At 47.5% G+C, this 27,220-nt stretch overlaps 1 protein-coding gene across 1 annotated transcript in view; it reads left to right on the top strand.

Moving 5' to 3' along the window:
* Positions 1-27,220, top strand: part of LOC309563244 (C5a anaphylatoxin chemotactic receptor 1-like) — a 112,101-nt gene that overhangs the window by 34,153 nt on the left and 50,728 nt on the right. The window contains exon 2 of the mRNA XM_082267643.1: positions 15,949-16,797. Within this exon, the coding sequence (XP_082123769.1) occupies positions 15,958-16,797 (840 nt within the window). The 5' untranslated portion in view covers positions 15,949-15,957. The remainder of the gene's footprint in view (positions 1-15,948; positions 16,798-27,220) is intronic.

The following is a 27,220-nucleotide window of genomic DNA, read 5'->3' on the forward strand; positions in this document are numbered from 1 at the left end:
ATTGTTGCCCTGGGGGGGGGTTCTTATGTTCCTGCAGAGGTCAATTGTTGCTGGGAGAGATCTACTTTCGAGGGAGGGGTTTATTGTTGCTGGCTGCTGGAGGGTCTAATAATGCTGGCTGCTGGGAGATCTATTGTTGCTGGCGGGGGTCTGTTGTTGTTGGGTGGGGGAGGATCCTATCTTGAGGGAGGGGTCTATTGTTGCCCTGGGGGGGGAGTTCTTATGTTCCTGCGGGGGTCAATTGTTGCTGGGGGATATCCACTGTTGAGGGAGAGGGTTAACTTTTCTGGCTGCTGCAGAAGCCCCCCTAAGCCCCCCTCAGCCCCCCTAATAGTTACCTGAGCCCATCTAGATCGAGCGGTGTTGCAGAAGAGATTCGGCTGTCTGGGACTCTCCCTCATTGGTTGAGACAGCAGAGGCAGCCATTGGCTCCCATTGCTGTCAATCAAATTCAGCGAGCCAATGAGGAGAGAAAGGGGGCAGGGCTGGGCCCTGGCTCTGTATCTGAATGGACACACAGAGCTACAGCTCGGCTTGGGGGCACTCAACAGGAGGGAGGGGCCAGGAGCGCCAAAGAGGGACCCGAGAAGAGAAGGTTCCGGGTTGCTTTGTGCAAAACCATTACAAAGCAGGTAAGTAAGAAATCTATTATTGTTGGTGTGTAAGTCAGTAGGCAGGTGACACTTCCTCCATGTTCTTCTCATCGCTGGGCACCAAGTGTGGGTCAAATAAGAGGCCTACTTGGGGTTGGTTCTTCTGGGCTACACTAGGTATTTTAGATAGGGTCATTGCATTACACATGGGGTACCTTTGTTGGAACAGATGTCTGGCTTGAATAAACTCTCTTGAAGTACTAAACATCACCATGGCCACTTGTGCATTTAGGAGGGACATGCAGAACCCTTGCCCTCTCCACCTGTCCAGCATATCACTGCTACCTCACTCCCAGTAATGGTATGGGGTCCCCATAACTGTGGGGTTCCGCATACCTGTGCACAGAATGAGGGCCCCTGCAGTACTGATTTGCTCCCCTTGCTATGCGAGAAAGATTGCTGCTGAAGGAGTGCTAGCAACAGTGCTGCTAGAGGAGCCTTCGTTATCCCTGGTAATCACTTGCTTGTACTTCACGCTGTAGAAACTCTAGTACCATTATCTTCATACCCCAATGTGTTTAGTGACCCGAACTGTAGATTATATGTGCCCATTACTCAGGGCTGTCTTAAGGCATAGGAACCCTTGGGAACTGCCTAGGGGCCCCAGGTGCATGAGAACCAGTGGCGGCTGGTGCTCCATGGGCCGGGGGGGGGGGGGCGGCAAATGGACCACACCATACCCCCCGGACCACACCAGCTCACACACCATACCACCCCCCCATCACCCGCTCGCCCACCCTTGAGTGACGTGGAGGGCAGGCAGCAGCGGCTTCCCGCGGTGGCGGCTTCCCCTGCGTCTCCTCCCTCCTCCTTCTCCTTGGCCAATAGTATGGCCTCTCCTTACGGCCAATAGGGAAACAGGACTCAGGACCCGCTTCCTGATTGGCTGGTTGGCAGGGAGGAGAATCAGTGTGATAATAGCGAATATTCATTCGCCATTGTCACACAACTGGGTGGGCTCGGGGGGGCAGTGCTCTGCGCCCCGAGCCCACCCTTTTTTAAAGCCTATTAGAGCCTCTGGCTCTAATCACGTGCTTAAAAAAAAAAACCCTCATTGAAATCCATGAGTCCAGCACCCTGCATGTAGATTATGGGGCCAGATTCATGGATAGGGCGGGCAGTGCCCCTGCGCCCCCAATGGAAAGGCCACCACTGATGGGGACCTCATGATAATCTTGTGTAGCACCCTCCTAGATGGGTGCTAGGCAGTAGAAATATAGTTTGCTCTGTCTGCTTATCAGGGGAGCCTGATTATTAGTTAAGCCTGTTGCATGTGTCCATGTGTGATTCATCTGGTCTGAGGGAGTGTCCCCACTGTGTCCAATATGGAGGCATGTTGGACAGTGGGGGAAACCCAGCCAGTGACACACAGGCTTTTGTAGCTGTCCCAGTGGGTTGGCACAAACAGTGGTGCATCCTGGGATAGGGTATAAAAGCCAAGGGCACATGTGGCAGGGTGTCTTTGGGGGGGGGGGGGAAGCCAAGTCCCAGAAGGAGGGTACGGCTGTTTCTCCTTCTGCAGTTGTGAAAGGTGGTCACAGGCAGTCGGCCTGATGAACCTGAAGGTGTTGCTGAACCAAGAGGTCTGGTGGATGCTGACTAGGGGAGTTTGGAGGCAACGGTGACTCTGCAAAAACAGTGTCTGTGAGTACAGAGGAACTTGCCTGGGGGTCTGCCAGGAAGGGGACCCCTCCAGAAGCTAGGGTCAGTGGACAGGTGTCAGCACACAGGCATTGAGAGAAAAGGGGGTGCCAGTTTCAGAACCTTGAAGAGAATATTTACACAGGAACATTTAAAGTACCCTCATTTAGTGGCAAAGTGAAGCAGCGGCCTTGCTGCATTCTACAGTAAGCTGTCCTTCAGACTGTAAATAGTTAATAGTTGGAGTATCCCACTCATCCCTTCTCCTATCCAAGTTCTCAATGAAACCACAAAAACCAACATCCCCTGGATTGATTATTGACTGAGCCAAGAACTTTTAATGCTGTCCGTTGCTAAGGGTAACCCAGGGGAATCCAGAAAATTTAATTCTCAGCAGTCCCCTAGGGGGCAGTGCTACACTTGCATTACATCATACTTGCCAACTGTCCTGGATCCGCTGGGATAGGCACGCTTTTTACTAAGCTTTTCCAGGATGGCCAGCGTCCCATAACTTGTTTTCTTATTGTTTAAAATCAATTTTATTGAAAGTACCAATAAATATACGCTTAATTCTATTAACTATTTATACTTCAATTCTTGAGAGTAGGTGCATAATTTTGGGGCAGGCTGATAGGGGCCCAAGTGCATTACTTTGCTCAGGAGTCCATGATGCTATTAGGACGGCCCTGCCGTTATTTACATTACACCCCTTTGGGAACTTCAGACCAGCCAAAGCCAACATTTCAAAAGCTTCCATCAAGGTGCTTTGTGGGCTTTTTTTGGGGGGGGGGGAGATTTGGGGGTGGTGGTGTGTGGGGGGGGGGGTATGTGTTGGGGGGAAGTGGGAGATTTCCAAGAAACATCTTGGGAAAGAATGGTCGCGGATGCATATTTTTTCGATTTGAATTGATGTAAATACCACTGCAGTATTAAAATTTGTATGTCCTTTGTGGGACTTATAATTTATACCAAATTATGCTTTTTAGGAGTGAATGCAGATTCCCTGAGGAAGAATCTTGTATTTGACAACTTTGAAATGCATTGGATTCTGTTAAACACCCCTCCAACAGTATTTTGTATAATACGCATTGATGATTGCACTGTATCGTTTTTATGGAATTGAATAAGTCAAATTAATGCATGCAATATCTGGTGACATGATGATGTTTCTACTATCTATACTTGAATTTAAATAAATTACATTTTTAAATATAATATCCTCTCTTTCAAGAGATTTTTCATTGTTACCTCTAAAGTCCCACAAGGAAGGGGGTTTTTGCTTCCACATTTCAAAAGCTTTACTGAAGAATAAGTTACCACGACAGTTAAACATAAAGTGCTGACTTTTCTTAACATCCCTAGTCCCTAACTCAGGCTGCCCCAGCATACCTAAACAGGAACGAGTCCATCTTTGGCAGAGTCCAGGGTGGTAGTATCCAGGATTGGCATCTTCAGGGTGGACTGCAATTCCCAGCAATCCCCCTAAGCGGTGTAAGGATCCTAGGGGCAGGTGAGGCTTTCTCTGGCAGCTACAGTCACAGTAGCTCTGCATAGTGGCTGGAGATTACATGTTGGGTTTTGTCTGTGTCTTTCCTTCCCATGCATACTGAGTCTGAGCAGAGCCTTCTCCCCTTTTATTTACAGCACAAGGAGAGAGAGGCAGAGCTCTAGCAAAAATGTGGGAAACAGGTTAACTGTGGCAGCGTTAACCTCTCTACCTGCCTACAGATGGAGATCTATTGTTGCTAGGGTGTATCTATTGTTGTGAGGGCATGTCTATAGTTGCTGTGGGTGATCTGTTGTTGCCTTAGGGGTGTATTATTGCTGATAGGGATCTATTGTTGCTGAGGGGGTGTATTATTACTGGCTGCAGGGGATCTATTTTACTGCTTTTCTTGTTATCATTAGGAAATTCCATACAAAGTACTTAGCACCACAAAATGATGCTTGGCTCTGTTTTCTCTAAAAAAGGGTGAAACTGGGAGGTGGGTAGGGGGTCGAACCAATGGACGGTGCTTGGAGGTGGATAGAGGGCGGAGACAAGGGGTGATTTGGAAGTGGGAATACCTGCACCTATTCTCTGAAAATAAAAGTCCTTACAGTAGGTATTGCAGAGTTTTATGTGTTAAAGGGTGTTTAAATCATAGATAGATTCCTGCATGTTTCCTGTATCTTATGCCCACACTCCTGCATTTTTATGTGGGTTCTATAAATAATAAAATTGTGACAATAAAATCAAGATTTTATCGTATGTTGTTGTACATGTTGCAGGGGCAGGCTGGCAACTTTCGGCCCAGGGGGAAAGTACAAACAAGAGGCCCATGGTGCAGTAACTCGACCCCCCTTCCACTCTCCCTTTTCCCGTCCTCCTCCTGACCCCCATTCCAGGCTGAATTTGGGTTCCCAACCTGGCCATCAGGGGGTGGTTAGGGGAGCTGGGAAAGCTCAGTTGGGGCTGGCCAGGGGAGGAGAGTCTCCAGTGGGGCATAGAACAGGCCTCTGCTCAGACAGTTTAAACCATCCATGCTGGGGGGAGGTCTGCACTCTGTCCTTGTCTTCAACCCACACTCAGTAGGTCAGTGGTGGGGACTTTTTACTTCTCTTCACCAGGAATCCTTTAGGCATGTCTGTGAAGCCTTTTTACAAGACATCAGAGCGGCCCAGGGGGCAATTGCCCCCCTGCCCCCTGGCCCAGTCCTCCCCTGACATGTTGTATACTTACTAGTAGCCACTCCACATTCTCATTGTCGGGGTCGTGGCCAGGATGTGAACGAGGACGGACGCGTGGTGCTTCGGCTCTGATCCTGCCGACATCCTACCATATCATCTGGGCTCTTTTCCACCTTTCTTGTCGCCTCCGCTTTCACACTTGGTCACCCGCGGTAGAATCTCTCATCTCTGGTGACCCCAATGCCTCAGGACAAGCCACGCTCTACACGATCTTAGGTCGGTGCTCCCTGCCGATCTTCCTCCGCGGCCACTTTGGACACAAAGCCTCATACTATGTCGGCCACTACGCAGACATGCATCCGGCGGCTGCTGACCCCACTGGGGCAGAGATTCTGGCAGCGATCAATGCCTCTAAGGAGGCACTTGCAGCTAAAATAGATGTTTTGACCAGGAATGTCAGTTTGATCAGACATGACCTCAATAAATTCCATTCCCACGTGTCAGAAGTGGAGGACCATATCTCGCGGGTGGAAGATGTGGTCCGGTCTGACTCCACTGAACTTCATGCCCTACAGCTCCAGGCAAAGACCATAGATACCGAAAACCGCCTACCTTGTGCCGCACATCCATGGGGTTGTGTGATGATGAGAGAGACAACGTCAGCCTGGGCTCCTGTCAGGCCACACACCCAAGGTGTTTCTCTCCGCACCCAGATCTTAGTCATGGGGATCCTCTGCATATCATTACTCTGGACCATAATTCCAATAGTGGCAATGGGGGGCCGTGCTTGTGCAATGTGTGTTGGCATGTCCACTTGTATTCTCAATCAGCGGTTCATGTGACGGGGGTGACAATTTTGAATGGCCGAAGAGAGTCAGTTGTCACCCCATAACAGGAACAGCCTGAAGAAGCACCTTCATGTCAGGATCACAGAGTTTTCTCCAGATTAAAAAAAAATGAAAACAAATGAATTTATGCTCCAAATATGCTGCCAGAAGTTGGCAGAAAAAAATGCCTTTTATATCGTATAACCATGGCTTTTTTTCAGTGGGAACGCGGGGGAACACGGGGGAACGCAGTTCCGGCACGTCCAGCACTGAATGTATGCCATGGCAAGGGGTGCTGGAGGGTCTACTGATGCTGGGGGATCTATTGTTGCTGGAGGGGATGTATTTTTGCATGGCAATCTATTGTTGCTGGCGGAGGATCTTTTGATACTGGGGGTTAATTGTTGCTGGAAGGAATTGACTGTTTAGTGAGGGGTCTACAGTTTCTGGCTGCTAGAGAGTCTATTGATGCTGGCTTCTGGGAGATCGTTTGCTGCTGCTGGGAGTCTATTGCTTCTGGGGGGGGGGTCTATTGCTACTGGCTGTGGGGGGTTCTATTTTATTGCTTTTCATGTTGTCATAACCAAATTCCATACATTCCACTACAAAATTATACTTGGCTCTATATTTTCTAAAAGGGGCTGTACTAGAAGCTGGGTAGGGGGTGGAACTAAGGGTCGGTGCTCGGAGGTGGGTATGGGTGGAACCAAGGGTTAATGCTCAGAGGTGGGTAGGGGTGGAGACACTAATTAACTTAGAAGGGGGAGTTCCTGCACCTATTCTCTGAGAAAAAAAAGCCCTGCATATAACTACTTGTAATCCCCATCCTAGATCTGCGGACTTGGGGAAAGGGGGGGGGGGGGAGAGGGTTGGCGACTACTGGGCATTTTTCTTTCCTTTTCTCTTTTGTGTCTCTCTTCTCTCTTTTTTACAAATAATTGAATAGATTATCCTTACCCTGTCCAATTGTAATTGATGATGGACAGAAGGGTAATCTTTCCACCAGGGATAAGGAAATAAGAGCAACAGGGGGCTGCTGTGGCTACTATGAGTGGATAATATGCTACTGATATGTAGCACCCTAGTGTGTTATAGTAGGATTTTTGTTAGAGTAGGTAAATTGTTTGGCTTGGCTGGCAGCCAAGCCCGGTGTTTATCTGGGACAGGGTTTCAGTGACTCAGGGAGAGCTGGATGACTCACAGACAGCATCTCTGAGACGTCCCCCTACATCTGATACTTGCTGGAAACTTCTAGAAGAATGGGGGTGGAGGTGAGGAGGAGCTATCTGGAGTATTCTGCGTGCCCTGACATATCCCCAACAGATGGGTTGGCAGGGGGCAGCCCTCCCACCCTCAAATACTCAGGGTCAGCCCAGTGGAGTTTGGGTAGAAGCTGAAGATGGAGTTTAAGGCTGTCGGTGGCCCTTGAGGGTAGCCCCCTAGTCTGGGGGGGGGGTGACCCCAGGCCTGGGCTCGGGTGCAGAAGGGACCCTCTTCACGACACACAGGGGTGTCCTGACGGGAGGCACAGGAGCAGGAGAAGGACAGCAGGAGAACACTGCCAGGCAAATCTCCAGGGAAGAAAACAGCCAGTTGGGCTGGTGAGTGTTACAGTCAGGAGAGGACTGAGAGGCAGCCTGAGAGGACTGGGTGAGAGCAGTCTGAGATGGATGCAGAGTCAGTCTGGGAGGACTGTCGAAGTTTAGTCAAGAGTAGGGTTGAGCGAACACCTAGATGTCCGTGTTCGACGGGTTCGGCCGAACTTTAAAAAAAAGTCCGGGTCCGTGTCCCGGACTTTTACCGAACTTTTCCCGGACACCGAACCCCATTGAAGTCAATGGGGACCCGAACTTTAAGGCACTAAAATGGCTCTAAAACACCAAAGGAAAGGGCTAGAGTGCTGCAAATGGCAGCAAAACGTAATTAAGAGCATGGCAAGTGCTCTGCAAACAAATGTGGATAGGGAAATAACTTAAAACAACAAAAAAAAAAACAGAAAAATAAAACAATGTTCTTCTTCATCTCTGAAGGACGAGGCCCATATGGAGTAGGAGGGAGGTTGAGGTGGTGGTGGATGTGGCGGTGACATAGGCGTGCGCACAGGGTGTGCTGGGTGTGCCTGGGCACACCCTAATCACCTAGGGCACATAGCATTGCCAGTGAGGAGATGGGAAAGATCTCCCTGGGACCTGCTCTGCTCTATTTCTCCTTGCCTACAGGTACATGGCCCCGATACATTACTCTCCCTGCTGGCAAACACATGCATGTGTATTTCAACTTTGGGGTGCACACCTTAATGCAATAGGCTGCGCACACCTATGGGCGGTGTAGGTGGAAGCGGCGGTGGAGGAGGACCAGGGCCGGATTAACAGCATCATGGGCTTGGTGCTGAGGATTTTGAAGGGCCTTAAGGGCCGTGCCTTGCCATGCACCCAGAGGAGGAAGGGTGCAGCCATGCATGCCTAATTCAACATGGGATGCTGTCTCTGAAGCCCATAAACACATCCATGCATCGCCAACTGTCCCTCCTTGTCCGGCCTTCACGCTGTGTGGGGAGGTTCTGAGGGTGCTGCCTGGGGAAGCGAGCATAGAAGCCAGACTTCTGTGTTTACAAGTGACAGAAGAGCGGTAACAGTGAATATGGCCAACCCGGGGCCTATATAAAAGGTAGGGGCCTGGAGCTGCAGCTCCAATAGCCCCTACATTAATCTGGCCCTGAGGAGGAGGACGAGGTAGCCAACACTGCTTCTTTTCAAAAATTTTAAATGAGGGTACACCCCAAAAGAGTGAGAAAGAGCAAAAATGGAACAATGGGTGGGTAAGGTCGGTATCCATTGCTATTCTGCATAAGGTACGGAAAAGTCCCGTGGGATCCATGCCTGGTTCATTTTAATGAACGTGAGCTTGTCCACATTGTCTCTGGACAGGCGGCTGCGCTTGTCTGTTATAACGCCCCCAGCCGTGCTAAATACCCGTTCAGATAATACACTGGCTGCAGGGCACGCCAGCACCTCCAAGGCGTAAAGGGCAAGCTCAAGCCATGTGCCCAATTTGGAGACCCAGAAGTTGAAGGGGGCAGACCCGTCATTCACTACATGTAGGCGTGTGCACACATACTGCTCCACCATGTTGGTAAAATGCTGCCTCCTGCTAAGACGTTCCATCTGAGCTGCTGGTGCTGCTGTTTGTTGTGGCGTGCTGACAAAGCTTTTCCACATTTCGGCCATGCTAACCCTGCCTTCTGAGGTGCTGGCGGTGCCCTGGTTGCGTTGGCGACCTCCTCCTCCTCCTCCTCTGCCTTGTGCTTCCACTGTGGCCCCGCTGTCAGATGGGAATGCCAGCAGCATGGCGTCTACCAGCGTGCGCTTGTACTCGCGCATCTTGCGATCGCGCTCCAGTGAGTGAATTAAGGACGGTACGTTGTCCTTGTAACGGGGATCCAGCAGCGTGGCCACCCAGTAATCAGCACAAGTTAGAATGTGGGCAACTCGGCGGTCGTTGTGGAGACACTGCAGCATGTAATCGCTCATGTGTGCCAGGCTGCCCAGAGGCAACGAAAGGCTGTCCTCTGTGGGAGGTGTATCGTCCGTGTCCTCTGTATCCCCCCAGCCACGCACCAGTGATGGCCATGAGCTGGCCTGGGTGCCACCCTGCTGTGAACATGGTTCCATCTCCTCCTCCAGCTCCTCCTCCTCCTCATCCTCCTCATCCTCCAGAACTGTGCCCCTGCTGGACAATTGCGTCCCTGGCGTTTGCGTGTGCAGGAACCCACCCTCGGAGCCCCTTGCGAATGACTGCCCTGAAAGCCTTGGAAATGTTACCTCTTCATCCTCCTCCTCCTCCTCATCCTGTGCCACATCCTCTTCCATCATCGCCCAAATTGTTTTTTCAAGGAGGCATAGAAGTGGGATAGTTAAGCTGAGAACGGCGTCATTGCCACTGGCCATGTTGGTGGAGTACTCAAAACAGCGCAACAAGGCACACAGGTCTCGCATGGAGGCCCAGTTAAATTAAATAGCGGAATAGAAAATATGATCCAAAAAAAGTGTATGTATATCACACGTACACAACCACACTGGGCCCCAATTACTATTGTTTGTACCCCTAAAAGGCTAGATGAGGAGTAGGGGGAGTATGGAACAGGCAGCACCCTCAAACCTTCAGAAGTATGAGATGAACCCCAACAACTTGGAAAGGTGGATCTCTCTCACACGTACCGACACAGACTATCCCGCAATTCAATTGATCCTCAAAGGTTTTTATTGAATAGCGGAATAGGAAATATGATCAAAAAAAGTGTATGTATCTCGCACGTACACAACCACACTAGGCCCCAATTACTATTGTTTGTACCCCTAAAAGGCTAGATGAGGAGTAGGGGGGGTATGGAACAGGCAGCACCCTCAAACCTTCAGAAGTATGAGATGAACCCCAACAACTTGGAAAGGTGGATCTCTCTCACACGTACCGACACAGACTATCCCCCAATTTAACTGATCCCCAAAGGTTTTTGATTAAATAGCGGAATAGAAAATATGATCCAAAAAAAGTGTATGTATATCACACGTACACAACCACACTAGGCCCCAATTACTATTGTTTGTACCCCTAAAAGGCTAGGAGTAGGGGGAGTATGGAACAGGCAGCACCCTCAAACCTTCAGAAGTATGAGATGAACCCCAACAACTTGGAAAGGTGGATCTCTCTCACACGTACCAACACAGACTATCCCCCAATTTAACTGATCCCCAAAGGTTTTTGATTAAATAGCGGAATAGAAAATATGATCCCAAAAAAGTGTATGTATATCACACGTACACAACCACACTAGGCCCCAATTACTATTGTTTGTACCCCTAAAAGGCTAGATGAGGAGTAGGGGGAGTATGGAACAGGCAGCACCCTCAAACCTTCAGAAGTATGAGATTGTGTTCACTGTACCCCACAAAGATTGAGTTCACTGCACCCCACAATGATTGTGTTCACTGCACCCCACAAAGATTGTGTTCACTGCACCTCACAAAGATTGTGTTCACTGCACCCCAAAAAGATTGTGTTCACTGCACCCCAAAAAGGATGTTGTTCACTGCACCCCAAAAAGGATGTTGTTCACTCCACCCCAAAAAGATTGTGTTCACTGCACCCCACAAAGATTGTGTTCACTGCACCCCAAAAAGATTGTGTTCACTGCACCCCAAAAATGATTTTGTTCACTGCACCCCAAAAAGGATTTTGTTCACTGCACCCCAAAAAGGATGTTGTTCACTCCACCCCAAAAAGATTGTGTTCACTGCACCCCAAAAAGATTGTGTTCACTGCACCCCACAAAGGATTTTGTTCACTGCACCCCAAAAAGATTGTGTTCACTGCACCCCAAAAAGGATGTTGTTCACTGCACCCCAAAAAGGATTTTGTTCACTGCACCCCAAAAAGATTGTGTTCACTGCACCCCACAAAGGATTTTGTTCACTGCACCCCACAAAGATTGTGTTCACTGCACCCCAAAAAGATTTTGTTCACTGCAGCCCAAAAAGATTGTGTTCACTGCACCCCAAAAAGATTTTGTTCACTGCAGCCCAAAAAGATTGTGTTCACTGCAGCCCAAAAAGATTGTGTTCACTGCAGCTCACACACAGAAAAATGGATGTGGATCACTGACACCTGCCTATCTCCAATCCCACACCACACAGCAATATCGATTGTAGTTTGTAGAACACAGTTTCCCTAAAATTCAGCAGACTCTGTCCCTAACAGGATTGAGAAGAGATCGTAGATCAGGATTGAGTGCAGATTCACCCCACCCCCCACACAGCAATATCGATTGTAGTTTGTAGAAGACACTGACCCTATAATTCAGCAGACTCTATCCCTAAAATGCCTACAACTCGCCCTGCCTAAACACTCCGACCTGTCCCTCAATTCTATCCGGACACAAATGGTTTTTTCCTGCCTATCTTTCCCTAATCAGCAGCCAGCACGTTGATGTGTGCTCTGTCCCTGAATCTAAGCAGCATAATGACGCCGCTGCGGCTGCCTCGAACTTATAAAGACTTGGTCACATGCTTCAGACGGCCAATCACAGCTACTGAGACATTTGCAGGCATGGCTGGGATGGCTTAAGGCACACCAGTTAAACGATTGTTGATTGGCTGTTGAAAGCCCGCCATGAAAAGAGCGCCAAAGCATGCAAAACCCGGAAATAAAACGACCGAACACGGATTTTTACCCGAACATACAGTAAAGTGTCCGTGTCCGTGTTCGGGTACAAAAAATCCAATTATTCGGTACGAACACGAATAATACAGTCCGTGTTCGCTCAACACTAGTCAAGAGGGCTGGAGAAAGGGGCAGCTGCAGCCAGGTGGGCAGGCAGTGCCTGAAAAGGTAGTTCTGGGATCAGTAGCCACAGGATTGCTGGGCACTGGGACTTTGCTACACAAACAAGGGGCCTGCGGTCCCTGCCTGTAAAGGGCCTTCGCTATCTACCTAACAGTGCCAGATGGTCCTGGGAGTTGTAGTTCTGCAAGTAAGATTTGTGCAGAAGGCAGAAGAGGAGTGTATATGTGAGGACTGTATATAGTTGAATGTCCCTGAAGAGTTGTTGCTTTGATCAAGTGGACATCCTATAATATCCCTATACCTATCCAAGTTTATTCCCCTCAATAAAAAACAAAAAACAAAAAAAACAAAGCACTGGACTGTGCCGGGTGGGGGATCCCTTAAGCCCCCGTTCACACTAAGGCGACCTGTGAGGTGACCTGGTCGCCTCACAGGTCGCCGTAGGTCGCCTCCCATAGGGAAGCTGCGGACCCGTTCTAATAGGAGCGACACAAGTCGCTCCGACCTAGAAAAAGGGTCCGGAGCTTCTTTGAGGCGACCAGGAGGCGACCGCCATAGACTTCAATGCTATGAAGTCCGTGGTGGCCGCTCCAAGGTCGCGGCACGCTGCTCGCACCGCGACCTCGGAGGTCGCGGTGCGAGGTAGCGTCGCCTGCATGTGAACGGGGGCTTACACTTGGGGCTCCTTAGGGCTCTTAATAACCAGGCCATTTTTTGCGATTCAGCGCTGCATTCGTTTAACGGACAATTGTGCGGTCGTGCGACGCTGTACCCAAATAAAATTGATGTTCTTTTTTTTCCCACAAACAGAGCTTTCTTTTGGTGGCATTTGATCACCTGTGCGATTTTTATTTTTGCGCTATAAACAAAAAAAAAAGCGACAATTCTGAAAAAAAAAAAAATATATATTTTTCACATTCTGCTAGATAACATTCCAAAAAAAAAATAATTAAAAAATCAATTTTTTTTCATCATTTTAGGCCAATTTGTATTCTGCTACATATTTGTGGTAAAAAAAAATCCCAATAAGCGTATTTTGATTGGTTTGCGCAAAAGTTATCACATCTACAAACTAGGGGAAAGATTTATGTAATTTTTATTTATTTGTTTATTTATTTTACTAGTAATGGCGGCGATCTGCGATTTTTAGTGGGACTGCGATATTGCAGCGGACAGATCGGACCCCTAACTGACATTTTTGACACTTTTGGGGGGGACCGGTGACATTACTACAGTAATCAGTGCTAAAAATATGCACTGTCACTGTACTAATGACCCTGGCAGGGAAGGGGTTAACCTATGGGTGATCAAAGGGTTAAGTGTGAGCCTAGGGGGTGTTTTCTAATGTGGGGGGGGGACTTGTGAAATGATCATAGAGACCTGTGATCCTATATAGATCACAGTGGGGGCGGGAGTGCACTGTTGGTGGCTCTCTTGCCCCCCCCCAGCACCACCCCCATAAACCGACGTACCCGTACATTGATTTGCGCAGCCCAGCCAGCCTGCCACAGTATATATGCGGCGGGCGGTCGGCAAGTGGTTACATAAAATACATTTTTTCTGAAAGTCCAATAAATCTGACCTCCAGCCTTCCCTACAGTTCTGCACAGTTGTACAGGCCTAGTGGTATTTTCTTATCACTCCTGTGCCATTACGGAGTGAAATAGATCCTTGCTGAGAACTGTGCTGGGCCTCTGTGGAGTGTCAATAATCCCGGTTACCGCAATTGTTATTGAGCCTGTTACTGCCAGTGATACTGCACCTGTTACTGCCAGTGATACTGCACCTGTTACTGCAAGTGATACTGCACCTCTTACTGCCAGTGATACTGCACCCATTACTGCAAGTGATACCACACCTGTTACTGCCAGTGATACTGCACCTGTTACTGCCAGTGATACTGCACCTGTTACTGCAAGTGATACCACACCTGTTACTGCCAGTGATACTGCACCTGTTACTATAAGTGATACTGCACCTGTTACTGCAAGTGATACTGCACCTGTTACTGCAAGTGATACCACACCTGTTACTGCCAGTGATACTGCACCTGTTACTGTAAGTGATACTGCACCTGTTACTGCAAGTGATACTGCACCTGTTACTGCCAGTGATACTGCACCTGTTATTGACAGTGATACTGCACCTGTTACTGTAAGCGATACTGCACCTGTTACTGCAAGTGATACCACACCTGTTACTGCCAGTGATACTGCACCTGTTACTGTAAGTGATACTGCACCTGTTACTGCAAGTGATACTGCACCTGTTTCTGTCAGTAATACTGCACCTGTTACTGCAAGCGATACTGCACCTGTTTCTGCCAGTGATACTGCACCTGTTATTGACAGTGATACTGCACCTGTTACTGTAAGCGATACTGCACCTGTTACTGCAAGTGATACCACACCTGTTACTGCCAGTGATACTGCACCTGTTACTGTAAGTGATACTGCACCTGTTACTGTAAGTGATACCGCACCTGTTACTGCCAGTGATACTGCACCTGTTACTGCCAGTGATAGCGCACCTGTTACTGCAAGTGATACTGCACCTGTTACTGCCAGTGATACTGCACCTGTTACTGCAAGTGATACCGCACCTCTTACTGCCAGTGATACTGCACCCATTACTGCAAGTGATACCACACCTGTTACTGCCAGTGATACTGCACCTGTTACTGCAAGTAATACCGCACCTGTTACTGTAAGTGATAGCGCACCTGTTACTGTAAGTGATACCGCACCTGTTACTGCCAGTGATACTGCACCTGTTACTGCCAGTGATACCGCACCTGTTACTGCAAGTGATACTGCACCTGTTTCTGCCAGTAATACTGCACCTGTTACTGTAAGCGATACTGCACCTGTTTCTGCAAGTGATACTGCACCTGTTACTGCAAACGATACTGCACTTGTTACTGCAAGCGATACTGCACCTGTTACTGCTAGTGATACTGCACCTGTTACTGCAAGCGATACTGCACCTGTTACTGCAAGCGATACTGCACCTGTTACTGCAAGCGATACTGCACCTGTTACTGCAAGAGATACCACACCAGTTACTGCAAGGGATACCGCACCAGTTACTGCAAGTGATACCGCACTTGTCACTGCAATTGATACTGCACCTGTTACTGCAAGCGTTCTTGTACATGTGACCACCAGTGTTCTACAACTGTTACCATAAGTAAAAGCGCTAGTGTTAGGATCTTTGTTCTTCAAGAAACCTTTTCGTCTTTTACTTGCATTCTTCTAAATACTATAACTGTTACTGTCAACTGTTAACCTTCATGGACTCTGTGTATACTACTTCCTTGACTTTGGTACCTTATTCCTGGCCCCACCCACAAGCTGATTGGGCCTTCTGTCACGTGACTGTCACACGTGGGTTTGTGCTGAACTCAGTTTGGTCACATAACAGCAGGCAGCCATTCCAATCAGTTGTGGTCATGGAATTCCCCACCCCGGCACCCGCATTTAACAAAGGAGCAGGCATGCTGGTGACATCATTGACCTAACATGGACATATTTGGACAAAGCCATTGAACAATATACAGCCATGTGGCCATAATGGATCAATGATTATCACCAGCATCCCCACCCCTTGTTACGTGTTGCTGCATAGTGAAGGAATTCCATGGCTGCAGCTGATTGGGCCTCCTGTCATATCTCCCACGAGTTTGGGCCAAACTTTAGCTTATCATTAGTCACAGAACTTCATCAAGACCAGTAATAACCATATATTTTATGTTACATTTGATAACATCTAATTGAATAATAAGCACATGAATGCAATAACTCTTGATGTTTTTACAGGAGAACAAGATGGCCAATGTCAGTGATGAGACGGAACAGACCTTCTTTTACACCCATGGGCATTTATTCACTGTCCTGCTTTTATCTTTTACGACCCTCGTAGGAGTCCCCGGCAATGCTCTGGTGCTTTGGGTTACTGGAGTGAAGATGAAGTGGACCATGACTACTATTTGGTTTTGGAACCTTGCTGTGGCTGATATGATCTGCTGCCTATGTCTCCCATTCATTATAGTGCAGTACTTCTACCCAGACTGGCTGTACGGTCACGCGCTCTGCAAGATATTACCCTTCATCGCTCCTTTAAATATGTTCACCAGCGTCTTCACCTTGGTGGCTATCAGCGTTGACCGTTGCATCCTGGTTGTCCAACCCATTTGGGCCCGAAATCACAGAAGTGTACAAAAGGCGTGGACGACCTGCTTGGCTATTTGGATATTGTCCTTCATAATGTGTCTTCCTAAGTTTCTGTACCGAACTTTCTCCACTTCTGATAACAGAACTTTATGCAATCCTGATCCGCAAATAATAAAGCCCACCACTTCCATCTATATGGTTTTTGGCTTTCTGCTTCCATTCCTAATCATTTCTATCTGTTACATTTCTGTGGCTTTTATTTTACACAATAGAAGATATACAGACATTGGTAATAAAGTCATTAAGGTGTCTTTGGGGATCATAGTTGCATTTTTCTTCACCTGGGCCCCCTACCACATCATACGTATAGTCCTGCTATACACTGGAAATGAAGTAGTGCTCATCCTGGACCTTTTCTCTCAGTCTCTGGCCATGTTCAATAGTTGCATCAACCCAATACTCTACGTCTTCATGGGGAAAGATATGAAGGATAAGGTGAGACATTCTATTGCAGATCTCATGCAAAATACACTCAGTGAAAGCTTGCCAAGCTCCACATCAACACGCAGGTCGCACTTGGTGACTGAGAACGTGCCTCTACAGTAAGGATCTCCATGTTAAAGGCCAATTTGTGCCAAAGGACGATTGCAAAGACAATTAAAGGAATGCTTGAATTTGTTTTCAAAGGATCTGTAGACTTCTTTGTTGTATTGGGGATTGTGATCAACTGAATGCAGGAAATCCATGCATGTTAGGGTAGCCATATGTGGGCACTGGGCAGATGTCTTCTACAAGTCACATGCCATTAGAGCTGTTGACCAACTTAGACAATAGGTGTAAGCAGTACCTGCATTGCCTTTAGGCTGCTCAACCTGCCTGCCAAATCACATTGACATATTCCATTCCTATGAAAACCTTGGACTTCAGCATGGCTGTCTGTAATATTGATTGGACCCTTGGCAAACATTTTCTTGAGCCCCCCATTGCAAATTCACTCTCCACCCCAACATCCCAAAAAACAAACAAACACACTCCTAGACTTATCTAAAAAAAAAAAAAAAACATCATTACACAGGACCCCCTCCTCCATCATGACACAGGACCCCTCCCCCATACTACTCGCATTATTACACAGCACCCCCTCCCTCATACTACACCCAGCATTAAACCAGACCCCCTCTCCCATACTACCCCAATCATTACAAAAGATCCTCTCCCCAATACTATCCCCATCATTACACAGGATCCCCTCTACTATTACACTGTACCCCCTCCCCCATACTACCCCCATCATTACACATGACTCCCTCCCCCATACTACCCCCATCATTACACATGACTCCCTCCCCCATACTACCCCTATGATTACACAGGACTCCCTCCCCCATACTACCCCTATGATTACACAGGACTCCCTCCCCCATACTACCCCTATCATTACACAGGATCCCCTCTTCCATACTACTCCCATCATTACACATGACTCTCCCCCCCATACTACCCCCATCATTACACAGGACCCCCTCCCCCATACCACCCCCATCATTACACAGGACCCCGCCTTCCAAACTACCCCCATCATTACACATGACTCTCTTCCCCATACCACCCCCATCATTACACAGGACCCCCTCTTCCATACTACCCCCATCATTACACAGGACTCCCTCCCCCATACCACCCCCATCATTACACAGGACCTCCTCCCCCATTCCACCCCCATCATTACACAGGACCCCGCTTCCAAACTACCCCCATCATTACACATGACTCTCTTCCCCATACCACCCTCATCATTACACAGGACCCCCTCTTTCATACTACCCCCATCATTACACAGGACTCCCTCCCCCATACCACCCCCATCATTACACAGGACCCCCTCTTCCATACTACTCCCATCATTACACATGACTCTCCCCCCCCATACTACCACCATCATTACACATGACTCCCTCCCCCATACTACCCCTATCATTACACAGGACTCCCTCCCCCATACCACCCCCATCATTACACAGGACCCTGCCTTCCAAACTACCCCCATCATTACACATGACTCTCTTCCCCATACCACCCCCATCATTACACAGGACCCCCTCTTCCATACTACCCCCATTATTACACAGGACTCCCTCCCCCATACCACCCCCATCATTACACAGGACCCCCTCCCCCATTCCACCCCCATCATTACACAGGACCCCGCCTTCCAAACTACCCCCATCATTACACATGACTCTCTTCCCCATACCACCCTCATCATTACACAGGACCCCCTCTTTCATACTACCCCCATCATTACACAGGACTCCCTCCCCCATACCACCCCCATCATTACACAGGACCCCCCTCTTCCATACTACCCCCATCATTACACATGACTCTCTTCCCCATACTACCCCCATAATTACACAGGACTCTCTCCCCATACCACCCCCATCATTACACATGACGCCCTCTTCCAGACTACCCCCATAATTACACAGGACTCTCTCCCCCATACTACCCCCATCATTACACAGGACCCCCTCTTCCAGACTACCCCCATAATTACACCCGACTCTCTCCCCCATACCACCCCCATCATTACACAAGACCCCTTCTTTCCCCCCCAGCGGTCTCAAACCCTCCAGCGAAGAAACTCTTCAGTGCTCTGACAGCCTGAGCTTTGTCAGACATGGTTAGGGACAGGGGTCAGTATGACTGTGCCTGGGGCTGACAGGCGCTCTCCCCAGATAAGGTTTACCTTACTGAGCTGGCCAATCACTGCACAGGCTGCAGACATAACACCCAACCAATCAGGTGTGGCCCCAACATTTAATTCTGCCCTCATCTCCTGGCCAATCACTGCACAGGCTGCAGACATAACACCCAACCAATCAGGAGTGGCCCCAACATTTAATTCCGCCCTCATCTCCTGGCCAATCACCGCACAGGCTGCAGACATAACACCCAACCAATCAGGAGTGGCCCCAACATTTAATTCCGCCCTCATCTCCTGGCCAATCACTGCACAGGCTGCAGACATAACACCCAACCAATCAGGAGTGGCCCCAACATTTAATTCCGCCCTCATCTCCTGGCCAATCACCGCACAGGCTGCAGACATAACACCCAACCAATCAGGAGTGGCCCCAACATTTAATTCTGCCCTCATCTCCTGGCCAATCACCGTACAGGCTGCAGACATAACACCCAACCAATTAGGAGTGGCCCCAACATTTAATTCCGCCCTCATCTCCTGGCCAATCACCGCACAGGCTGCAGACATAACACCCAACCAATCAGGTGTGGCCCCAACATTTAATTCTGCCCTCATCTCCTGGCCAATCACCGCACAGGCTGCAGACATAACACCCAGCCAATCAGGAGTGGCCCAAACATTTAATTCCGCCCTCATCTCCAGAGCAATAGCCAAATCCACTTAACTATTTGTGGGTAGCATGGGCTCAATAGGCAGCTTAGCTACTTTGGGCCTCACAGCAATGACTGGTCCCGGGGCAGTTGCCCCTTTTGTCCCACAGTAAAGACAGCCCTGGTCTTCAGGGACAACTTTCTCTAGTGTCTGAAGAGCAGGGTGTAAATTATCAGGGCCTTTCCTTATGTTGAGGGAAGGATCTATGGCCTTTGGGCCTTTTTTCCCTCCCCAACATGACTTTGGCCTAGGTAGACCATAGAGTGCCTTGCCCCCATCAGGAGCCTTGAGCCCCAGGAGGTCAGGGTTTGAGGCTTTTCCTCTTCAGAGGATAGCCTTTCCTAACCTCAGAGGGAGGATCTGTGGCCTTTGGGTGTTTCTCTTCTCTTCAATCCGGGGGTCTCTGTTCAGGACAGCCCTCCATGTACTTGGAGGACCAGCTTTCAGCAGATCTCTAAGTATCAGGGTGTAGAGTAGAGTGCTTTTCCCCTGTCAAGAGCCTTGCGCCCTGGGAGGTTCAGGGTTTGAGGCTCTTCCTCTGCGGAGGATGGCCATTACTGTATCCTCGTGTATGTGGTTTGTGTGCTGTTATTTCATGGTTCACTTTTTTTGTTCATAGAGTTCAACAAGCACCACACTGAGCTCCATAAACAAAAAAAAAAAAAGTACACATTAAGGAATATTGCATATCAATGAATAGTCCTAAAGTGTATCTAAACTAGGGATAGACCGATATGGGCCGATATTTTGTAAAGTTTTGAAAAATAAAGACAATTTTTTTACACAAATCTGGTACTAAACATGTTAATTTTTGTTTAAAGCTGAATGGCTGGATTGCTGGCACCCTGTGGTGGGTGGGTGGCTGGCTGGCACCCTGTGGTGGTTGGCTGGCACCCTGTGGTGGGTGGCTGGCTGGCTGGCACCATGTGGTGGTTGGCTGGCACCCTGTGGTGGGTGGGTGGCTGGCTGGCACCCTGTGGTGGTTGGCTGGCACCCTGTGGTGGCTGGCTGGCACCTTGTGGTAGGTGGGTGGCTGGCACAGGGGCTGTGGGTGGCTGGCTGATACAGGGCCTGTGGGTGGTTGGCAGCTGTGGGTGGGTGTATGGCTGTGATACACTCCCGCGAGACTAGTCCTGACTCCAGATGAGGCTGTCCAAGGGGAAGGAGGCGGCCTAAGAAGGCAGAATGATGTCACAAAAATATCGGCAATATCGGCCAGTTCCGGGGCCGATACCGATATATGGGGGAAAGTGCATATCGGCCTTGCCGATAATTGGTCTATCCCTAATCTAAACACATGTATAAAAATGTATTATATTGCAGCTTATCATATCAATAAGCAATATGCCACGCTAGCGCTTATCAAGGCATGTTGCTTTTTGATTAGTCCTCTTGGATGTTATCCCTTGACCCTTATATATACCGCTGCAGCTTGTTTGTGTTGATTTACAGTGGGTACGGAAAGTATTCAGACCCCCTTACATTTTTCACTCTTTGTTATATTGCAGCCATTTGCTAAAATCATTTAAGTTCATTCTTCTTCCTCATGAATGTACACATAGCACCCCATACTGACAGAAAAACACAGAATTGTTGACATTGTTGCAGATTTATTATAAAAGAAAAACTGAAATATCACATGGTCCTAAGTATTCAGACCCTTTACTGTGACACTCATATATTTAACTCAGGTGCTTTCCATTTCTTCTGATCATCCTTGAGATGGTTCTACACCTTCATTTGAGTCCAGCTGTGTTTGATTATACTGATTGGACTTGATTAGGAAAGCCACACACCTGTCTATATAAGACCTTCCAGATCACAATGCATGTCAGAGCAAATGAGAATCATGAGGTCAAAGGAAGAGCTCAGAGACAGAATTGTGGCAAGGCACAGATCTGGCCAAGGTTACAAAAAGATTTCTGCTGCACTTAAGGTTCCTAAGAGCACAGTGGCCTCCATAATCCTCAAATGGAAGACATTTGGGACGACCAGAACCCTTCCTAGAGCTGGCCGTCCGGCCAAACTGAGCTATCGGGGGAGAAGAGCCTTGGTGAGAGAGGTAAAGAAGAACCCAAAGATCACTGTGGCTGAGCTCCAGAGATGCAGTCAGGAGATGGGAGAAAGTTGTAGAAAGTCAACCATCACTGCAGCCCTCCACCAGTCGGGGCTTTATGGCAGAGTGGCCCGACGGAAGCCTCTCCTCAGTGTAAGACACATGAAAGCCTGCATGGAGTTTGCTAAAAAACACCTGAAGGACTCCAAGATGGTGAGAAATAAGATTCTCTGGTCTGATGAGACCAAAATAGAACTTTTTGGCCTTAATTCTAAGCGGTATGTGTGGAGAAAACCAGGCACTGCTCATCACCTGTCCAATACAGTCCCAACAGTGAAGCATGGTGGTGGCAGCATCATGCTGTGGGGGTGTTTTTCAGCTGCAGGGACAGGATGACTGGTTGCAATCGAGGGAAAGATGAATGCGGCCAAGTACAGGGATATTCTGGACAAAAACCTTCTCCAGAGTGCTCTGGACCTCAGACTGGGCCGAAGGTTTACCTTCCAACAAGACAATGACCCTAAGCACACAGCTAAAATAACGAAGGAGTGGCTTCACAACAACTCCGTGACTGTTCTTGAATGGCCCAGCCAGAGCCCTGACTTAAACCCAATTGAGCATCTCTGGAGAGACCTAAAAATGGCTGTCCACCAACGTTTACCATCCAACCTGACAGAACTGGAGAGGATCTGCAAGGAGGAATGGCAGAGGATCCCCAAATCCAGGTGTGAAAGACTTGTTGCATCTTTCCCAAAAAGACTCCTGGCTGTATTAGATCAAAAGGGGGCTTCTACTAAATACTGAGCAAAGGGTCTGAATACTTAGGACCATGTGATATTTCAGTTTTTCTTTTTTAATAAATCTGCAACAATGTCAACAATTCTGTGTTTTTCTGTCAGCATGGGGTGCTATGTGTACATTCATGAGGAAGAAGAATGAACTTAAATGATTTTAGCAAATGGCTGCAATATAACAAAGAGTGAAAAATTTAAGGGGGTCTGAATACTTTCCGTACCCACTGTATATTAGCATTTGAACTTATTGCAGTTTACTAGTACTTTAATGTGGTGGGTGCATTTGTTTTTTTTCTTTTTTTGGGGGGGGGGGGATATTGATCCAAAAAAATGTAACTTGTATTCTAAAAGGTGTGAGAATTACGAAAATAGTGTTGTTTAGGCAAAAATGGAACAGCAGAAAATTAAACTTTGTCAATGACAATAAATGGTGACATGTACCAAGACCAGCCGGTGGTTTCCACATTGGAGGGTATTATGTGTGGAAAGTTTATTTAAATCATTGATGGATTCCTGCATACTCTCTGTATAAGGGACAGTTTCTTGTGTCCACACTCCTGCATTCTTATGTGGGTCCCTTTAAAAATAAATGTGTGTCCTAGTTTAATGTAGATGGGTAATAGGCTGTGCTTGAGCAGGCGGGAAAAAAACGTTTGATCACAATTAGCATAATTCAGGCAATCAATTTTAGCCTGGATTTCCTGTTTTTCATTTTATATGCTGGTAAGGTTGTTATCATTATATTTATATATATATATATATGTAGATGTTGCGTGTTGTTATGTATAATGTCACTTGTAGTCTCTCTCTACTTTTATAATCTCTGAATAAACATTATTGAAAGAGAAAAATACATTTGTGACAATAAAAGTAAGATGTATACTTAATTAAAGTACGATTCTGTTGTATTGTAATTATCCTTTTAATTCTTAATAAAAAAATACTTTGGAAAAAAAAAAAAAATTTTATCATATATTGTTGTACATATTTCTTACTTACTAATAGCACCCGTACGGTCCCAATGCCTTTCCTATTGGTGTTATTGGTAAATTAGGGATGGGTGCAAAGACTACTGGTATATTGTTTAATTCAATATCATAAACAATAGCAGGGTTTTATCCCCTTAACCAAATTAAAACAAACTTTTATCATTATCTTTTTCATCTCCAGCCTCCTTTAGCTTCTACCTGTCTACCAGGGCTGGCCCTACCATGGGTCCCACTGGGTCCATGGGACCCAGGCAGCACTTGGAGAGGGGCAGCAAATTGAGTCCCAAGTTTTTTCTTTTACAGCAGTTTTGGGTGTCATCAAATTGCGGTGTGTTACAGGTGGCATTTCCTCATTTCATACTGCTGTCCATAGTGCAAACTGATGAGTATGAGGAGGCAGAGTGTCTCCTCTGGGGAACTTCCCTCACGTGATGGTTATGTGTGCAATGACCTCAGACATCAGCACACTCCATCTCACACGGGGCAGGCTGGATCTTCTAGGGCGGTGGGAACTGCAGACACAGGAGTGACAGGAGGACTGAGGACAGACAGTGGGTGTTTGGGGGACAGGTCCAGTGGTGAGTTATGGAAGAAGATAACAGTGTGCATAATATTTTCCAAAGGTTATTTGTTGAGCGTGATTTTTTTTTTTTTTTTTTGGGGGGGGGGCAGCATTTAATTCTTGGACCCAGGCAGCACAATGTCTGGGGCCAGCCCTGCTATCTACCTACACAACCTCCAGGAGTGGTGTATCCTCCATGTGTGCAATGTGTGTGGTGCTGGGGGACAGATCCCTGTTTCCAGTGGGGACTGTGACTGTCACTTACACCTCATGTCTGAAGTCTGTATCACTTACTCCTCACCTCTGCATCATTTACTCCTGACCACTGAACTCTATATCACTTACTCCTCACCTCTGCATCACTTACTCCTGACCACTGAACTCTATATCACTTACTCCTCACCTCTGCATCACTTACTCCTGACCACTCAACTCTACGTCACTTACTCCTCACCCCTGCGTCACTTACTCCTGACCACTGAACTCTACATCACTTACTCCTCACCTCTGCATTACTTACTCCTGACCACTGAACTCTACGTCACTTACTCCTCACCTCTGCTTCACTTACTCCTGACCAATGAACTCTACATCACTTACTCCTCACCTCTGCGTCACTTACTCCTGACCACTGAACTCTACATCACTTACTCCTCACCTCTGTGTCACTTACTCCTGACCACTGAACTCTACGTCACTTACTCCTCACCTCTGTGTCACTTACTCCTGACCACTGAACTCTACATCACTTACTCCTCACCTCTGCGTCACTTACTCCTGACCACTGAACTCTACATCACTTACTCCTCACCTCTGCGCCACTTACTCCTGATGTCTGAAGTCTGCATCAGGTAGTCCTCACCTCTGTGTCACGTACTGCTGACCACTGAACTCTGCATCACTTATTCCTCACCTCTGTGTCACTTACTCCTGATCACTAAATTCTGCGTTACTTACTCCTCACCTCTGCATCACTTACTCCTGACCACTGAACTCCGCATCACTTACTCCTCACCTCTGTGTCACTTACTCCTGACATATGAACTCTGCATCACTTTTTCTTCACCTCTGTGTCACTTACTCCTGACCACTGAACTCTTCGTCGCTTACTCCTCACCTCTGCGTCACTTACTCCTGACCACTGAACTCTGCATCACTTACTCCTCACCTCTGCATCACTTACTCCAGACCCCTGAACTCTGCATCACTTATTCCTCACCTCTACGTTACTTACTCCTGACCACTGAACTCTGCATCACTTACTCCAGACCCCTGAACTCTGCATCACTTATTCCTCACCTCTGTGTCACTTACTCCTGACCACTGAGCTCTACATCACTTACTCCTGATCTCTGGACTCTGCATCACTTACTTATGCCATCTAAACTCTGCAACACTTACTCCTGTATATTTAAGTCTGCGTCACTTACTCCTGATGTCTGAACTCTGCATCATCTACTGTATTTCTCATCTCTGCGTCACTTATTCCTTACTACGAAACTCTGCTTCACTTACTTCTAACCACTGAACTCTGCGTCACTTACTCCAGACCCCTGAACTCTACATCACTTGCTCCTCATCTCTGCGTCACTTACAACTGACCACTGAACTCTACATCACTTACTCCTGACGTCTAAACTCTGAGTCACTTACTCCTGTCCTGACCACTGAACTCTGCATCACTAACTTCTGATGCCTGAACCCTACATCACTTACTCCTAACATCCAAGCTCTGCATCACTTACTCAAGACCCCTGAACTCTGCAACACTTATTCCCGACCTCTTTGTCACTTACTTCTGGACCACTGAAATCTGCCTCACTTACGCATGACTCCTGACTTCTGAACTCTGTGCTACTACTGACCTCTAAACTCTGCGACACTTACTCCTGAATTCTTGTCCCTGCGTCATTTACTACTGAGCTCAGGACATTGCATCCCTTACTACTGACCTCTAATCTCTGCATCAATTTTTATTAACCTCTGGACACTGCACAACTTACTAATGACCTCTGAACTCTGCAGCATCTACTACAGACCTCTCAACTCTGTACCACTTTCTCCTGACCTCTGAACTCTGCATCATCTACTAATGATCTTTGAACTCTGCATCACTTACTACTGACCTCTAAACTTTGTGTCATCTACTATTGATCTCTGTATTCTGCCTCACTTACTCCTGACCCCTGAACTCTGCATCATTTACTACTGATCTAGGAAACATGCTCATAGGAGAAGAGAATGGAAGAGAAATGAGCTTATAGTCTACTCTGCTCATGTACTAAGGAACAGGCTTATAGCAAAGGGAAAGAGAGATGAACTAATGAGTCTGCTGCTTATCCTTCATTGTCCAGTCACAGGCTGGGGGAGGAACAAGATCTGTAAATGTTATTTAACTGCAGCAGAGAAAAATCAGGTCTCGTGTGATGCCAGACAGGGCTGTGTAAGTCTTAATATTGGATGTCCAAATGTAGAAACCCTTTGGCAGGTAAAACAACTCCCTTATACTTTTAGTTTTTATTTAATGTATTCAACTGTGTTCAGCTTAAAAAAAATTTGATTAACTGACTTGCTGGGATTGATAATGAGTAAAAGACGGACAGAATATTTGCTGTTTTAGACTTCTACTAGTGCTGACTGTTAACACAACCGAGTGGTCTTCAAGACTTTGCTCATTCCAGGTTCTCCTCCCACCTACCTAAGTGTTCTTTCAGTGGTACCTACAACTCTATATCCTCCTCTCCTTTTTTTTCCATAAGAGTCCCCAAAAGCTCCTAAAAACAGAATTAAAAATACTAACAACATATGAAGCCATCCACAACTCTGCCCTAAGCTACACCACCAACAACATCCAAAAATATCACTCAAACAATCCTCATAATATCTCCTTCTAAACAGCTCCCATGCCATCTCCATCTATGCTCTAAGGAAACCTCCAGAACATCTCCCAATCTCTTCATTCCTCATCTAGGGATGATCGAACGGTTCGGGTCGACCATTGGTTCGGCCCGAACATTGGGTGTTCGAGGTTCGGCCGAATTTAGAACTTTTTGCCCAAAAAGTTCGGAATTCGGCAACCAGAACCGACCAAAATGCAAT

Source organism: Pelophylax lessonae (assembly GCF_965119305.1).
Source record: "Pelophylax lessonae genome assembly, chromosome: 9".
Taxonomy (NCBI): domain Eukaryota; kingdom Metazoa; phylum Chordata; class Amphibia; order Anura; family Ranidae; genus Pelophylax; species Pelophylax lessonae.